This window comes from Mirounga angustirostris, unplaced genomic scaffold (genome assembly GCF_029215605.1).
Source record: "Mirounga angustirostris isolate CCGP_5_RB_7025 unplaced genomic scaffold, mMirAng1.0.hap1 SCAF_6, whole genome shotgun sequence".
NCBI classification, from domain to species: domain Eukaryota; kingdom Metazoa; phylum Chordata; class Mammalia; order Carnivora; family Phocidae; genus Mirounga; species Mirounga angustirostris.
In genome coordinates this window covers 82,229,783-82,247,957 of record NW_026991714.1, presented here as the reverse complement: position 1 = coordinate 82,247,957, position 18,175 = coordinate 82,229,783, and the positions used below count along the sequence as shown (strand labels likewise).

General features: G+C 37.9%; 1 protein-coding gene across 5 annotated transcripts in view; it reads right to left on the bottom strand.

Annotated features, from left to right (window-relative positions):
* Nucleotides 1–448: 448 nt before the first annotated feature.
* ARID4B (AT-rich interaction domain 4B) overlaps nt 449–18,175 on the bottom strand; it is a 145,870-nt gene continuing 128,143 nt past the window's right edge. For 3 of the 5 annotated variants that reach the window (XM_045877800.3, XM_064594604.1, XM_045877799.3), the window contains 5 exons: nt 12,766–13,980; nt 9,861–9,974; nt 7,427–7,642; nt 6,240–6,386; nt 449–2,205 (listed from right to left, as the gene is read on the bottom strand). In XM_045877800.3, the coding sequence (XP_045733756.1) occupies nt 2,078–2,205; nt 6,240–6,386; nt 7,427–7,642; nt 9,861–9,974; nt 12,766–13,980 (1,820 nt within the window). In that variant the 3' untranslated portion in view covers nt 449–2,077. Of the gene's footprint in view, nt 2,206–6,239; nt 6,387–7,426; nt 7,643–9,043; nt 9,200–9,860; nt 9,975–12,765; nt 13,981–18,175 lie in introns of those variants that run through there. The other 2 variants (XM_064594605.1, XM_064594606.1) reach the window with 2 other exon arrangements.

Sequence of the window (18,175 nt, the reverse complement as noted above, 5' to 3'; positions counted from 1 at the left end):
CGCTAGCACCACCACCATGGGCACAGTACAAGTATTGACTATTGTTTTAACAATGCCCAGATGATTCCAATGAGCAGTGGGGCAGAGTACACTGAAAGTAAAAGTGCAATGAAATTACAAGACAGGAAAAAATTAAAAAAGCTGCTGGTAATGGTTCCACATGTTAAAGAAAATATTTTTTTTTCTTTAGCCAAACCTCCAAGTCATAAATATTCACGTTCAGACTCAAGCAAAATAGTCTATAGTGTACATACAAAGATAAAAAATACCTACTAAATCCTGTGTCTGATTAATGGACTTTTTAATTTTTATAGGTATAATATTTCCCTTCTTTGGTATGTCAATTAAACCCCTTCTGATAATACAGGCTGGAGATGTATGTTTCAGTCAGTCATCATATACAGAAATGAACTAAAATTACTTAATCTTTTAGAAACAAAATCAAGGATTCACAAACTATGGCATTTTATTTCAGAGCCTTTGCTTATATTTGTACAATATATTACATAATTCTTCATTGTTTGCAGATCCTAATATATACTTTATAGCTTTTATTCTATAAGCTTTTTCTTCAACGTTTTGCTGTCAACAAATCTTTACAGTCCTGTACAAATTTGAATAACTTGAAACCATTTTCAACAAAATTAGTTACTGTAAGCACACACTACAAGACTGAAAATGCTTTTCTTAGAAAAGTTGAATGTAAAGGATTCTGACACGTTAGCATCTACAACAAAACGCTTCGAAATTCTCACATGTCGTATTGCCAGAAAACAAAACATGCCAGCCCCATCCAAAAAAAGTACACAGAACTACAATTAAAACGGTAAAACAGTCTGTACAGTAAAGTACTGTGTATTAACAGTGCCAGGTATTAAATAGCTTGAATGAACACATCGCAATATACAAATGTCTTACAAAGGTGTAGAATTAAATACAAGTGCCAAACAGAACAGAGATTGGAATCATACAACATAAAGTCAATACAAGTGAAAACAATTTTGCGTTCATTTTGGATTTTATACAAGGCATTTAATTTTTATAGGCCTACCACCCCGATTAGCTATTTATACTTAAAATAACAACCATCCTTTTGAGACAGTTCATATCAACAACCTTGAACCATACTAATACAGTTTACTTGTTCCTGAAATCCTCTTGTTGTAGCTCATAATAAAATAAGCAATACAAATGAATTATCTGTATTTAAGGAAAAAGAAACATTTACAAGAAAACACAAAAATATAACTGTTATAATTCATTATGAATAAATATACACTTTGAACTGGCTAAGTACAATCTTTATACATTGTTTAAGATTTAATACAGTTTATTAGCCATTTTCTTTTTTCACACAATGTATTATATCAAAATTAAAAAAAAATACTGATTTATAGAAAAATGGCAAAGTACAGTAGTTCCATTCCAATTTGAAGGGGCATGAAAAGCCACTGCAAGACCTTTTAGCCTAATTCAAACCTGTAAACATATTCAGTCTTTTTTAAAGAGAATCTTTAATATTTGGTTACCAGGATTGATGTCTAATATCCTGTTAACTGCAGGTTTTGAATTTATTACATGTGCTTGACTTATACAATTAAAGCCACCCTAAGGTGACTTGCTTTAAAAAACAATTAGCTCGTACAAATGAAAATAGGTTCATATTTTTTCATAAATAAATGGAAAAATATCAAATGTTCCAGCTTTAACAAAATACAAGGGAATACATATACAGTAAGTTATCTTAACATGTTCTGGCCCACCGAATTAACTATGCTTACTGTATTGTCTCTACAGGCAGTGAAAAGCCTCCATTTGCCACAGTGGAAGGCCTTCAAGTTACCAGACACACAATTCCCAGACAAGTTGGAAACAATTATTGCTTGAGGAAAAGCAGTTCATTGTACTTTTTCTTCATAAAAAAAGTGCACTTAAGTGCCAAGTCAGCTTGTCAAGAAACAATTTTTAAATATAAAATAGTGCTTGTCTGATTTTTTTTTTGTGCCACTGTGCAGTATAAAAAAAGACGTGGCCCTCAACAGCCATTAAGTGCAAAGTGCTTTAGCAAGTCCTGCTGTCACCTGCACTCAACTGACATTCCATTTTGTGATGCGCTGGACATTGACGGTTCAGCTAAAGTTAACATAACAGCAGCTGTTATGGAACTGGATGAAGGGGAAGAAGAGGATGAGGATGTAGCAGCACCTGAAGAAAGGGAAGACCAAACCAAAGGCTTAATAAACGTATATACAACAATAGAAAGAAAGAAAACAGCAGTCCTCTCAACTAAAATTCTGTTGTCTAAAATCATTTAGCTGACAACAAGAGTGGTCTGTATGTCACAATACCATAATGTAAAGAGAGGAAAAACTAGTGTATCTCAAGTAGCTACACCATGCCAAACTACAGAGTTAATGAAAAAGGACAGATCAGGGAATGCTGCTCCTGCATGGATCAATTAGGAAGAAAAAAAATCATGGGCCCAGTCTATTAAGACATGGAAATAAAACTGAGAATCGACTTTCTGTAACAACAGAAACAAATGTCAAAAAGAGCTTTGAATCCAATAGGAAAAATCTGTAATCCACCCAGAACCGCTTCCCTCCTAATTCCTGCATCTTCCTGTGTTGGGAGTTTCTTAGGAATTTAAATGGTGATGAGAATGGAGGGCTAACTGATCTGCATTTTCCTGCATTTCATTTACAAAGCAAATGACACATTTCTTATTTTCCTCAGGGAAATTCTCTCCTTGCTATCAATCAGTATTTGGAAAAAAAAAAAAAAAGTTTTAAGGAATACATGCACAAGGTAAAAGAAATTCCTTCTTTACAGGAATATAAGGTGGAAAAGCAAATCTTCTGATCAAAAACCCTCCTAAGTCCCCCAAATAACGCTTCCCCATTGTTACCAGTTGCTTCATAGTCTTTAAAACTCTAGAATAGGGGCTGGCAAATTACTGCCCCCAGGCCAAATCTGGCACACCTGCTTCTGTTAAGAAAAATTTATCGGAACACAGCCATGCCCACGTACTTACATCTTGCCTATGGTAGATTTCACACCTACAATGGCAGGGTCAAGTTGTTCTAAAGAGACCACTTGGCCAACAAAGCCCAAAATATTTATCATCTGCCTCTACAGAACATGTTTCCAACCCCTGTTCTGGAGGAATGTTATCTCCAAAGCTAGAGATACGATATGCATATTTAACATGTGTAGCTACAACTCTACTTTAAAAAAACAAGTGGAAGCATCACAGTATAGTGTTTGACTCTTGATTTTTTTTTTTAACAGTTAACTATCTTATGAGACTGTTCCATAGCCATATATATACAAATACCTCTTTTCCTTTTCTATTTTCTTTTAAGATTTTATTTATTTGAGAGACAGAGAGAGAGAAAGAGAAAGAGAGAAACAATCGGTGGGGAGGGGCAGGGGAGGGGAGAGAGAGAGAGAGAGAGAGAGAAGCAGACTCCCTGCTGAGCAGGAAGCCAGATGTGGGGCTGGATCCCAGGACCTAGAGATCATGATCTGAGCTGAAGGCAGGCGCTTAACGACTGAGCCACCCAGGCGCCCTTAAATAAAATTTTAAATGTCTACTTTTTCTTCAGTGTAATGTATCACAATTTAAATAATTTCTATCTGTTATTATAAATATTACAACAAACTTCTTTATGGTTACTATTTTTCCTTGAGACCTATTTTAGAACTCGAATTAGCTAGTTCTCCAAATATATAGTCAAACTGTTTTCCAAAATAATTGTGCCAATGCTTCCAGCAATGTATATGAATTTCACTCTATTTTCCTAGCACTGGTTTCAGTTATACATTTTGGGAGGGGGGGCTAGGAACAGTATCATATTTGGCTTTTCTTTGACAACTAGGATAGTCATTTTCCTACTGATATTTTTTTTAAATTTATTTGAGAAAGAGCAAGAGAGAGAGAGCACGAGCGTGGGGATGGGAGGGCATAGGGAGAGGGAGAAGCAGGCTCTCCACTGGGCAGGGAGCCCGACGTGGGGTTAGATCTCAGGACCCTGGAATCATAAGCTGAGCTGAAGGCAGACACTTAACTGACTGAGCCACCCAGGTGCCCCTTCCTACTGATACTTCAATAGTATTTAGGAACTGACTTTTAATGCTAACTCCCCAGAGAAAGCATCCACTTATCAGAATCACTTGCGATAGAGAATCTGTGGTGACCACATATACGAAACACTGTTTTAGAGGAGCAGTTTCTGGATAGACCTCTTACTACATAAAAAACACTCTAAAAAGGCTTGGATGACTTTAAGAGTAAGGAGCTCTTTAAATAGTATGCTTATTATAATTGATTTTTAATTATTTTTAGATGGTTATATATCAAATAGAACCCTGATGATCCCCCTCCTTTGACAGAATGTTTCTGTATATACTTTCTATATATTAACATTTAATTTCTTTTCAAATTACTCCATAACCCAGACTTTCAGCCAGTGCATAAATTAAAAAGCCTAGACAAAAGGTGGAGAGAGTTATAGGACTTATCACAACAGCAAGAGAGGGAAGGAAGAACATTCCTCTGAAGAAAAAGAAAATGAAAATCAACGTGCTTCTGAGAATGGGAGCAGTGTCAAAAGAGGAGGGTTGGGGAGGCAAAATCATAATGACACTGTCGGGGCACCTGGGTGGCTCAGTTGGTTAAGCGACTGCCTTCGGCTCAGGTCATGATCCTGGAGTTCCGGGATCGAGTCCCGCATCGGGCTCCCTGCTCGGCAGGGGGTCTGCTTCTCCCTCTGACCCTCCCCCCTCTCGTGCTCTCTGTCTCTCATTCTCTCTCTCAAATAAATAAATAAAATCTTAAAAAAAAAAAAAAGAAATGACACTGTTCCCTCCCCCCACCCCTAATGTCCGCTTTCTGCATTCACTACAAAACTATAAAACCTGAGATTTTCCTAGGGTTCCCTTTCTCCTAGGGTCACCTTCTCTACCTCCTCTGCTTCCCTACCCCTTCCTCCACTTAATCAGCTTTAATCCAGCTTCTCCATCTCCACAGCTCACGTAAATGCTCTTGAAAAGGTCACTTTCATTCTGTTTAAAACTTTCAAATAGCTGTCCATCTCACTTAGAATAAAATCTGAACCCTTCATCCTTCCCTACAAGGCCCCACATGATTTGGCTTCTGCTTACCTAACTTCCGTCTCTATGCTTCTGCTTACCTAACTTCCGTCTCTATCACTTTCACCACAGTGGTTTTCTTTCTGCTCCTGAAAGGCACCAAGTGTATCTCCCCTCCTTGGAGCAGCTGTTCTCAATCTGGGGAGATTTTGCCCCCTAGAGGATATTTGAAAAACGTCTGGAGACATTTTTGGTTGTCCTGAGGTTGGGGGTGGGGGGGGCGGCATCCAGGGGTTGGGAGGCCAGGGATGAAGGATGCTGCTAACCCATTCTACAGTGCACAGAACAGCCCCCCACAGCAAAGAATTATCTGGCCTAAAATGTCAATAGTTCCAAGTTTAAGAAACTCTATCTTAGGGAATACGTGCTGTTCTCTATGCCCAGGACTCTTATGGACTGAATTGTGTCTCTCTAAATTTCTCTGTTGGAGCCCTAACTTCCATTGTGACAGTATTTGGAGATAAGCAATATATTTCCTGTTGTTTAAGACTCCAGTCTGGGGGGGCGTCTGGGTGGCTCAGTTGGTTAAGCGACTGCCTTCGGCTCAGGTCGTGATCCTGGAGTCCCGGGATCGAGTCCCGCATCGGGCTCCCTGCTCGGCAGGGAGTCTGCTTCTCCCTCTGACCCTCCTCCCTCTCAGGCTCTCTGTCTCAAATAAATAAATAAAATCTTTAAAAAAAAAAAAAAAGACTCCAGTCTGGGGTACTTTGTTAATGGCAGCCCTGGCAGACTAAGAGAACTCTTTTCCCTCAGATTTAACTTCCTCTGGTCATTCAGGTCTCAATGAAAATGTCTTGACCACTGGTAATCTAACACAGCCCATCCAATCCCTGCCTTAACATCATTCTCTTCACAGTGCTGTTCACGATCCAAAACCTCATTTTTTTTTTTTAAGGCAGATTGTAAACTCCACGAAAGTGAACATTGTGATTTGAGATAATTGTTTTTCTTTAAACTTTTTCCATTTTATAGATGAGGAAAATAAGGCAGAGCAATTAAAGAACTTGCCCGAAGATACATAGACATAAACTCACATGAGTCTAAATGCAGTCATAAACTGCTTTTTAAGTAAGATCAATACTTACTTTCTCTCTCTTTCTTCTTTAAACGCTTTCTCCTCCGATCAATGGAAGCTACTTCAGATTTTAATGACAGATAATGTTTTCTGATTTCCTGAAGTTTTTCTTGAAGAATTGTGATACGTTCAGCACTTGTCATATTTTCCAGGTCCGCTGTGAATTTAAAACTTTCATCAATATGTATTTTTGAACAAAACTGTAGTACATAAAAGAAAGCATACAGTAGGGTTGTAGAAAAAGTTCAAATAAACTAAAAATAAGGCTTGTGGGTATTTGTTTCCCTGAGATTTTTTTTTTCCTAGCCTAGAACATAAAAAGCTATGCCTATATAGGAGCGCCTGGCTGGCTTAGTCAGTTGAGCAAGCTACTCTTGATCTCGGGTAGTGGTTTCAAGCCCCACATTGGGTGTACAGATTACTTAAAAATCTTAAAAAAAAGGAAAGCAAGCAAGCAAAGCAAAGCAAAGCTATGCCTATATATGACTGGTATATAATACACGTATGGTATCCGTTGAATGAATGAATGTGCAGAATTAAAAACCTTAAGACCTAAACACGTATGCTAAAAACTCAACATTCATATACAGTATCACTAAAAATCATACTTAGAAATAAGACTAGAAAGACACCAAAATGTAAAAATCATAATATAGTTTTGAATGTCGGGGCTGTGGATAAATTTTTCTCTTTTGTCCTCTTTTTAGATTTTTATGAGTACGTATAACATTTTTTTTATGTATAACTTTTAAATTGTAGGAAAATTTTAGCTAAATCTAAAAAGCAGTTTTCAATTTCCTAAGAATATCTCCATATGTGAGAAACTCTGGGGTAATCTTTTTCAAAAAGTCTTTATTATGGAGACTTCTCATATAAACAAAAGTACACAGAATAATAATGCAGTCCCACATACCATCATCCAGCTTCAGTGATTAGCAATTCATGGCAAATCTTGTCTCAAATGTCTAACATCCTGTCATAAATATCTAGTTAATGTTGGTATTTGCCTGAATTGCCTTGAAATTTTTCTTTTAGGAACTTGTTCATTCAAATCAAGATCCAACTAAGCTCTCTACACTGCAGTTGGTTACGATGTGTCAAGTTTGGTTACAGCCTCTTTTTCAGGGTTATTAGCCTCAAGAGTTACCAGGCTGAAGTTTCTTCCTCTTAACTGTCAGTTTACTAAATGTCACTTACACATCTGAAAACTCCATTTGTAAACTTTGGGTAATCGATTACTGGGTTCCTTGAGATCAGGATCCTTATCTCCATTCTTTCCACATTTTCCTGGGGACTGTGTCCTTGCAGGAGATTTGGTACTGTGAGATTTCATTCCAGTGGAAACTGATTTGACTGGCTGAGTCTTAGTTACACTTTCCCCAGCAGAAAGTTCTTCACTATCACTACTGTTTGCTGAAAGAAAAATAAAAAGAAAAGCATTAGTAAACAGAAAAGTAACAAAAAATTTGTCACCGATTTTAGTAAACAATTTAAAATTAACCACATGAATTCATTACTAAAGTAAATACCTTGCTTTATAGACCCTGCCTAAAGACCTGGAAAGTCATCATGTACAGATACAGCAGCATCTCAGTCAAGGGAAACAAAAACAAAACCAAAAAATTCTTACCTGAATTGCCAATAATATTTAAAAAAAAAAAAACATTCAAACTAATCTTCCATTATACCTGGTAGACTGTCAAATGTATCATAATTACATATTTGAATGGCTCTTTATTCTGTTACTATTATACAGCATTTTTTTTAAATGACTCATTATAAGAACTTAAATTTAATATTTTAGGTTGTATACAGATCATGTTCACGTAACACTTTCCCTACTCCTCTGGCCACAAGCAAACAATGATAGATAATCATGAAATTCAATAAAAAATACTTTGGGTTCCCAAACTCTAAACTTCGATGTGTACAATGATTTTCTCCTCAAGTAACTCCTACATCGTAGCTTGTTGACTAAAATAAACCATCAGTTCAACTCTGGTAAATATATTCGGCATGAAGATTTCACAAATCTATGTAAGAACTACGTACATCTGCCTCTGCTGAGTAAAGCCTCAGTCCTTCAATAAAAAGGCTTAACCTTGCCAGTTTACCATGTGAATAGGTGATGGGATTGATATTTCCATGAATTACCGCTTTCTGGATACAAAGTATTATCTGAGATTCCATGAGTTGGTTCCACTTTACTAAATTATTCTCAGAAAATGGTTTCCTCATCTGATTTACCAAGCCTTTAGCCCAATCATTAAAATGGGAGAATACAATTAACTATAACTGCTACAGAACAGTTATAGAATACAATCAAATTTAACTGCTGTACCTCGAAATTGTAGGAATACATTAACTGACTTGTTGAAGATGAGCCCTCTTAGGAAATGTCATTTAAATGGTAAAGTCTTGTAGACAAAAGTATCACTGTGTAGTAACACTTTCAATATCCTATCGGTTATTCCAAGTAATTGGTGATCAATTTGGCATGTATTTATTCTTTATTTAACAAGAGCTACCCCCCAAAAAAGCACAGTTAGGCTCTCAAAGCCTGAAAAGTATTTAGATAGAAAAGGTACAGAGCAACTCCTCCCACTGTGGTGTTTGGAGAATGGAGAAACTCCTTTCCACACATCTTAAACGAATCCCCTCCCAATCCCACCACTGCTGCTCTGGAACCCCTGGCAACTCCTAGCTAAGCCACCCAAGGCTTGGCCCCACTCTGATGCAGTGGTCTGCCTCAGCCTGGCTTTCATGGCCTTGCTGAGCACAGCCGCCCGGGGCCCCGAGGGACGCCATATTCACCGCCTGGAAGTCATATGGGCTCAGCAGAACCTCGGGGAGCTGGCCGCATAACCCTTTTCTGCACTGAAGTGCAGCCAAGCCGGCCGATAGCAAAGGTCAGGCAGTGGAGGTGGCAGGAGTCTCCTGGAAGAGCAGCAGGAGGTCAGTGTGGGGCACCTGAAAAAAAATTCTTTACATATTTTCTGCTTCTTACTTTGTCTACAAAAGAGAGATAAAATGTGCAGCTCTCAGGAGAAATACAGTATATAAATTCCTGTTGGTCAACAAACAGAGCCATTACTAAAGTTAAATCTTTAGTATTGTATATAGCTGCTCTTGGGACACATAGTTTGGGGTACCAAAGATAAAAGTAATAGACGGGAGCTGTTGGAATTACAGCTCTAAAGCTATCTTGATTCTTCTCTTCCAGTCTGATTTTGCCTTGAAGAGTTACAAAGCAATCAATTTCATTGTAATAAAAATAATATATAATTGAAGCATTTTCAATTATATATGGCACATATAAATGACAAGTGGAAAGAACTATGGGACATAAAACTAACAAAGATGTTGAGCTTATATTATACTGGCTATTAATCTAAAAAGGATTACCTGATCATTCATCAGCAATCAATACCACTGCTGAATATCAACACCAAACTGCTTAATCCTAGAATTTACCTAGGATCAGAAGACTTCTGTGTGACTTTTTTGAGGGCAGAGACAAAATCAAAATATTTAACTATCCCATATCCTGAATACCCTTTTCTTAATGGGGGGGGAAAAAAAATATCCGCCATTATTTTTATATTTAAATAATGAGAGGTTTCACACTTACTGCCTTTTCCCTTTTTTTTGTTGTTTACCACTGTTGCTTTATGGCTTCGCTTCTGCTTTTTTGATGAACTTCCTCCTCCCTGAGATTCCTTCCCTCTTTTCTGACCTGTACAGACTACGATGGGAAAGAAATTATTAAGTAACACAAAATAAAATCAAACTTTCCTAGGTATAAATTAATTCCACATTTTAGAAGCATAGAACAATTCCGAAACCATGCATGTTCTTTATGAGATTTATAAATTATTGTAGAAATTACTGTAATTTTTAGAATAAATTATCATTAATGCACTGAATTACTGCACGTAATAAAAGTTAGAGTTTTAAAAAAGCAAAGTATGCACATCCTTCTTAGAAAAATCAGATATAAACTAAAAATAGTTCTCAACTTAGTACTGGGAGTTTATGAGTCTAGTAATTCAAAAACAGGTAAATGCTGAAAATAAAAACTGAAATTTGTTAAAGTTCAATAAAACCAAAATAAATATTAAGATTTAATTACAGGTAAAAATATTGATATAATGTTATCAATATAATTTTAAAATGGTATCATATTAACGGGATAAATTTTAGTAGTAATTCACACTTAGTTATTTTATCAATTTATTTATTCCAACAATGACTTCACTGCCAAGGCACTGGTTAATGCATACACCATTTACAAATCCAGCATAGTAATTCTAAGAAACTTTTCATCTTCTTGGTAGGAAATTATCCCGAAACATCATAAATGTCTCCCTTTTCTTCAAAGACTAGCCTATGTCCTACATCTTCACTAAGACCTTCCTTGATGCCCATGACTTGACCACTACTTCAAACGGTAGTTTCAGTACATTTTTCTATACTATTAACTTGGTCCTCAGCATCTGCTGTGTTTCTCTGTATTTCTAAATTATATGTGTCATCTACCAGACTTCTTCAGACATTAAGAAAGTCTCATCTCTATTCAGTACAATGTCAGATACTATAATGACATGATATAAATATGATAAAAAAAATTGTCATGTTTCCACTAAGAAATATTTCTTAGTCCTGTTACCAATGGTAAAATCAGTCTTGAGCACAGAAGACATGGCTTCCTTGGTCAAAAATGGAATAGGCTATTAACTATTTTGTTTGCAACTTCCTAGACAGTTTTTTAATTACACCTTACTGATCACTTTTCCTAATGCCATTTTAAAATAACAACTTAAATGAAACATAAAGAAGGTGATTAAGATAAGGACTATATTGAAGCACAGAGTCTTAAAAATTGCCAGATTTCTCCCTAAAAGAGTATTAATTCTGAAGCTCTCAGCTGCAAGAAATAAAAAGCTTAATGTAAGCTAATTGGAGAGAAATCCTAAATCTAAATTGTAAAATTTACATTTTTACTTTTGATATAATGTGAATTTTAAGAAATAAAGTTCTTTTTTTTTTTTTTTAAAGATTTTATTTATTTATTTGAGAGAGAATGAGAGAGAGCACATGAGAGGGGGGAGGGTCAGAGGGAGAAGCAGACTCCCTGCCGAGCAGGGAGCCCGATGTGGGACTCGATCCCGGGACTCCAGGATCATGACCTGAGCCGAAGGCAGTCGCTCAACCAACTGAGCCACCCAGGCGCCCCAAGAAATAAAGTTCTTAAAATGAGGCCATATGAAATGAGTGCTTAAGAATTTATTTCTAAAGAGAGATCAATTCTAAAAAACTATTGATAAAGCAGATGGCCTCTGTTATCCTAAATTTGGGAGTACTTCTCAAGTTGAAAACTTTTTAACCTGGTCAAGATTAAGATTCTAAAGGGCAGTGCTAACTTAGTCTATCAGAAGACAAGCTCTTGCATCTTTTCTCCATGGCACACATACTATAGCTGTATGAATGTAAAAACGCAATGAAGATCCCAATTGAATCGCAACTGTATTTTTCACTTAATATTTGTTTTTTAAAAAGAAATGTTTTAAGTCAAGATTTGTGTGACAATATTACATCAATTATATCTCAGTAAAGCTGAAAAAAGAAAAAAAGGAGAAACTATTTGTATGAGAAAACTTGGAATTAATTCATTTGAACTCTATCATATCTCCTTCAGTTCAGCTAAAAACATCAGGCTAGCATAATAAAAACTGTATGTTATATAAAACACATATCGTATCTTTATAATGGAAAAGTATGTTTCAAAGCCAAGTGTCAGCGTATATTATATTCATTTGAGGACACCTGAATGAAATGGTTTATAAGAAAAATGATGACAGAAGTATAGCTATGGCAAAGCCAAAAGGCACTAATACTTTTGGGAAGTACTAATTTGAATTTCCACTTTAAACAACTGCACGGAAAATCAAAAAAGTATTACTGTAGGTCATTAACATACACATTGGTCCTTCAATTTGGAAGCTATGCATCTAAGAAAGCATCAAATTCCTTTACAAACTCACACAAGTTAGTCAGGCTTGCAAATCAGTTTGACACGGTTGTCTGAGGAAAGCAGTGCCTGGACAGTTGGTTGCTCCAAACCCCTACATACAGTATTTGGTTAAGGGTGGAGGGGTCTGTCAATAAATCAAAATGTTTGTGAGAAACTGCACATTACAATCGCAAAAACAACGTTACAGAGATATATTCAAGCTGCTCATGCCATACAGTCAACCAGTGTATAATGAATTTTCAAAAAGGTTTGGGTTTGGGCCTGGGTGCATTTCTAGCCTGTGTTCTGCTCCACTGTGAAATGTAACAGACAGCTCAAGCAAAGGACATTAAGTCCTCATCAAGCTGTTCAGTTCATTCACTGTGCATTGCTTAAATTACCCTTCAATTTTCCACCTTTACCATGTTCACACAAGTACTTCACTTAGACACCTCACGTTCTACCGAGAGACACCGTGAAGCCCTTGGAAAGGCAAGAAGGGCAGCGTGTGCTTGCTCCTCACCTTTGTCAGGCTGTTCCGGCTCTGGCTGATGACTACTGCTGGAGCTCACGCTTGCGTCAAAGCCGGCCGGTGAGCTGTTCCCTTCGGACTGGAGGTCTTGGAGCTCCCCCGCGACACTATCCACCTCAATTGTGCTATCCGTTTCGCTCTTGATACTTCGAACCTCCTCTTGGTTCGGAGCCAGCGGTTCTGATACCGTCACAGAGGACTGCTGCCGACCGGCTTCTGTTACAGTGACTGAGGAAGGCGATTCAGGTGTAGTAGGAGGGGTATTGAGCACGGAATTGCTGCCACTACTCGGAAATTCTGCTTTTTTGTCACTGACCTCCACGGGCTTTTCCTCAGCAGGTTTACTATCAGCACCGGCTGGAGGCGGTGTTTCGAGCTCGGCACTGGGGGAGCAGCTCTCCTCCTCGGCCACAGTCTGCAGGGACCCCTCCGCCGGCCCCTCTTCTGGGGCAGGATGGGGCGGGGAGGCTGCCGCCTCCGTGTCAGAGTCAGAAAAAAGCTCCTTCAGTGTTTTTTTAGGCCATTGTCCCTGAATGCTTGACCAGACGTCTTTTCGATCTTTAGCTCTGCTGTTCTGAAGTCTTTCGTCAGAGTTATTTAAAAGTTTTATCCTTTTTTCTGCCACCTCTGAAAATCCTGAATAGAAACCAGTTGTCCGTAGAGATTTTCTCTTTTCCTCCAAACCGTTATATTTCTTAGTTGGTGTCATCTTTGTTTTTGATTTTTCTTCTTCCTCTTCATCTGAAGAGCTGTTGCTACTGTTCTCTATGCAAAGTGATTCTTTGTTCTTGGGCTTATCTTCCTTTTTGCCAGGTGATCCGGTTTTTAAACACTCCTCTGTATTGCAATACCTTCTTTTACCACGTTTTACTTGTGGCTTTGAAGACTTCTCTGTGGTGTCCTTCTTAACATCCTTTCTCTTTTTTGTGATTTCATCTTCTTCTTCATAATCAGTATCTTCAGATAATCCTTCCATATCTTTTCTTAATCTTTCTGGAGATTTTGACACTGGTTTGGATATTGCCAAATCTGCATGGACTTTGTTTTCTTCTAGCAAAGACGAACTGTTCTGTTCCTCTTTTGCAAGAAGATCATTTCTGGTGTGGGTCAAATGATCAATCTTAGAGTCTTCTTTGCCATTGTTATCTATGTCTTGAGCACCGGTCTCATCCTCCTGCTCACTGTCTTCAGCAGAACTTTCAGAAGCTAGAAAATAAGATGAAAAACTGATGAGTATGATAACAACACTAGCAATGTCTTCCCTGTGCAAGGCAGTTTATATATTAGCCCCTGTGTTTATAGCCCTCTTGGGTTGCTACGTTTTATCCCCATTTTGCGGGTGAGCAAATGGAGCTTTGGAGAGGGAAGATACACAAAGATGGTAATGTTTTATACTGGGACAATGGCTGTACTAACACTACTGTATACTTTTGCCAAAACACATCAAACTGTAAGCATGAAAGTTGTGAATTTTATTGTTTGTAAATTATACCTCAATAAAGCTGATTATAAAAAAAAAAGTTCTCAAATTTATGAGTGGAATATAACAGTGCAGTCAGGACGCAGTCCCAGGTCCAGGTGATTCTTACTTTAAAGTATGTATTCCTATGAAATTGTAGGCTTCATTTTCAGCGTAGCAATGATTATTCAAAGATTTGTGAACAATGAATTTCCACGATGTTTAAAGAAAGACACAACTAACTTAAGTAACTGATATCTTATATAAAAATACTTACAGAATTTATTTCTTAAAAATTCATTTTAGTAAATGAATTCAATTAAGTGTAAAAAATAATTGCCAGGAGGCCTGGGTGGCTCAGTCAGTTGAGTGTCCGACTCTTGGTTTCGGTTCGGGTCATGATTTCATGGGTCCTGAGATGGAGCCCCGTGTTGTCGGGCTCTGCACTCAGCAGGGAGGCTGCTGGAGACTATCTCTGTCCCCCTCCCTTTACCCCTCCCCACCACTTGCATGCACTCTCTCAAAATAAATAAATCTTTAGAAATAATGATTGCCTTTGCTATGATTTTAATATAACATTTACTGAGAAAATGCTACATGCCAGATGCTTTGATATGCTTTGTATAGACTGTCTGATTCAGTTTCACAATAACCCTATGAGGGGCATGTTATTATTAACCCCATTTTATAGTTTAGGTGACTGGGATTTAGAGAGGTTAAACTATCCCAAAGAGCTAGTAAAAGTCGAGATGAAATCGAAACCGAAGTCATTTGACTCCTGAATTTTAGAATCGTAATTACAAAACTATGTATGTCCTTTTTTTTTTTTTTAAAGATTTTATTTATTTATTTGAGAGAGAGAGAATGAGAGACAGAGAGCATGAGAGGGAGAGGGCAGAGGGGGAAGCAGACCCCCCGCTGAGCAGGGAGCCCGATGTGGGACTCGATCCCGGGACTCCAGGATCATGACCTGAGCCGAAGGCAGTCGCTTAACCAACTGAGCCACCCAGGCGCCCACTATGTATGTTCTTTAGCTAAGTTTCTTAAAAGTAAAAAATAATTGACACAATTACAACAGTTAAAAACATTTAAACTTTTCTGTATAACTGAATTTTTTTAAACGGATATCAAAGCAGTGTGTATATGACTACAAATGTAGACTCATAATAGAAAACCAACAGCTCTTTTTCTTTCTCCCTCAGCCTGCAAAGTCTCAACACTATTTCTTCGGATAGTATATATATATATTTTTTTATTTGAGACAGAGAATGAGAGAGAGAGAGCATGAGAGGAGGGTCAGAGGGAGAAGCAGACTCCCTGCTGAGCAGGGAGCCCGATGCAGGACTCTATCCCGGGACTCCAGGATCATGACCTGAGCCGAAAGCAGTCGCTTAACCAACTGAGCCACCCAGGCGCCCGGGATAGTATATTATTAAGAGAGGATAACAGTAACTATTTGTTCACTTAGGAAGTTTAGTCTGCAACAAGCAGTGAGGATGTTTTCTTATTAATACTCCCATCTCCTGCCATACTTTCTATATATAGTTCTCTTTAGTTAGTTAAATATGCTATTTGTAATGTACATAAATGTGATTCACTGCAGAAGTAAATAGCACACTTGATAAACTTCCTTTCTCATAGAGCTGTTTATTTTTCCAAGTTTCCAAAAGTCCTTCTTTTCTACGTTATGTCTTCCTTTTGTAGGCCTTTCACATTTCTTTCTTTTTTTTTTTAAAGATTTTATTTGTTTGAGAGAGAGAGAGAGCACGAGTGGAAGCACTGAGGGAGAGGGAGAAGCAGGCTCCCTGCCAAGCAGGGAGCCCGACGCAGGGCTCAATCCCAGGACCCTGAGTTCATGACCTGAGCCAAAAGCAGACACTCAACCGACTGAGCCACCCAGGTGCCCCTTTTCACATTTATTTCAACTGTTCTATAAAGTCAAGCACTCCATCCAGTTCCCTTATTCACCAAATCTCTCTGTCCTAAAGGCCTACTTTCTACTCCATCTAGGTGGTTGCTCTCTGGGTCTGCTCTAACAGCCATCATCCTAGGAATTCCCTTCACTGTTTTCTCTTGACAGAGACCCACTGTTAAGTGAACTGCCCATCTTCCTCCTTCTTGGTTTATTCCCATGGGTTGCAGCACATCATCTAGTACTTTCCTGAAAAAGGTACATAGCAGATATTGTCTATAGGTCTAAATACATCCTAACCCTCAAACTTCATTGTTTTATGGATAGTTTAACCAGATACAGAATTCCAAGTTGAAAATTATTTCGCTTCAAAATTTTGAAGGTATTTTTGCTTGTGTTAAAAACACTACTTTCATTTGTCTTCTCATTCTTAGTGGTGGTTTTTAATTCCTGGTGTTTTAAAAATTCATAATAATGCACTGGGGCATGGCTCCTTCTTCACTAATTTTTCAGGTGTTTGATAGGTTCTTTCAATATAAAGATTCAATGTCCTGGGGCGCCTGGGTGGTGCGGTTGGTTAAGCGTCTGTCTTCAGCTCAGGTGCAGGTCAAGATCCCAGGAATCGAGCCCCACATCTGGCTCCCTGCTCATCAGGGAGTTTGCTTCTCCCTTTCTCCCTCTTCCTCACCACCACCCCCACCCTGCCTGCTGGTGCTCTCACACACACACTGTCTTAAATAAATGAATAAAATCTTTAAAGAAAACATAAAGATTCATTTCTGTCAGTTCTGAAGATTTTTCTTCTTTTAGGGGCTCCTGGGTGGCTCAGTCATTAAGTATCTGCCTTTGGCTCAGGTCATGATCCCAGGATCCTGGGATCAAGCCCTGTGTCAGGCTCCTTGCTCAGCGGGAAGCCTGCTTCTCCTTCTCCTACTCCCCCTGCTTGTGTTCCCTCTCTCGCTGTCTCTGTCAAATAAATACAACCTTAAAAAAAAAAAAAAAAGATTTTTTTCTTCTTTTAGTTACTTGGTAATTTCTCCACCCACCCAAGGATTATTCCAGGATGACCCTAGTGATTGATTTGTATATGGGGGTGGGGGGAAGAGAATATACCACTGTATATACAGCACTCACTAAGGAGAGAACATAAGAACAAGCACTATATATATAATATAGCACTCACTAAGAAATGAGCTACAAATCAATAATATAGTTGTGAGACAGTTCATAAGAAAACCCTAGCTGATTTTTTCTTGTTCAGTTCTTCAAAATCCAATTGCTTTTTATAGTTACACATAACCAGGCATGCTGTTTCCATGGCTTCTTGATTCCTCAGGCTGACCGATTCTAGAAGTAATGCTAGTATCTCTTTCCCCATTATAAAAAACAAAGATATAAACATATGAGTATACTCAAACAACAGTGGTATGTGTGGGTTACTTGTTAATTTCTTCCCCTCTTATTTCACTATTCCTAGAATGATACTCGATATCGCTCATCTTCTAACATTTCCATCACTGCTTTCTTATACTTTCTGGAAGTTTTCCTCAACTTCAAACTCTGCTTTATTGAATTTTAATTTCAGTTTTTATTTCCAAGTTTTTCTTGTTCTTTGTTCCCTTTTCAGTATATCGTGTTCTTGTTTTACAGATGCTTATAGGTTCTCTGAGATTAATAATAACCAGAGATAATAGTTTATGTTTGCTATCTTCACTATCTCTCTCCTCAAGGGTCATTTCTTCTGTTTGTTTTAGTTTCAATCTTTTATGCTGGAGCTTTCCTTGATTATTCACACTGAAGGATGACCTGCTAAAACTTGACTGTGTTGTGGTAGGGTTTATTAGCAGATAAGCTTTCCATTTGGTGATTCATCAGGGATCTAGTTTACTTAGGGGATCTCTAGTACTAAAATGTGGAAGATTATTCTCTAGAGACATTTAAAATTTCTCCACAGAATTCTAACCATCACGCACTCTCTTGTTCCGTCCCCAGCCCATCTCATGCCAAAGGGGATAGACTCCTAGCTGTCT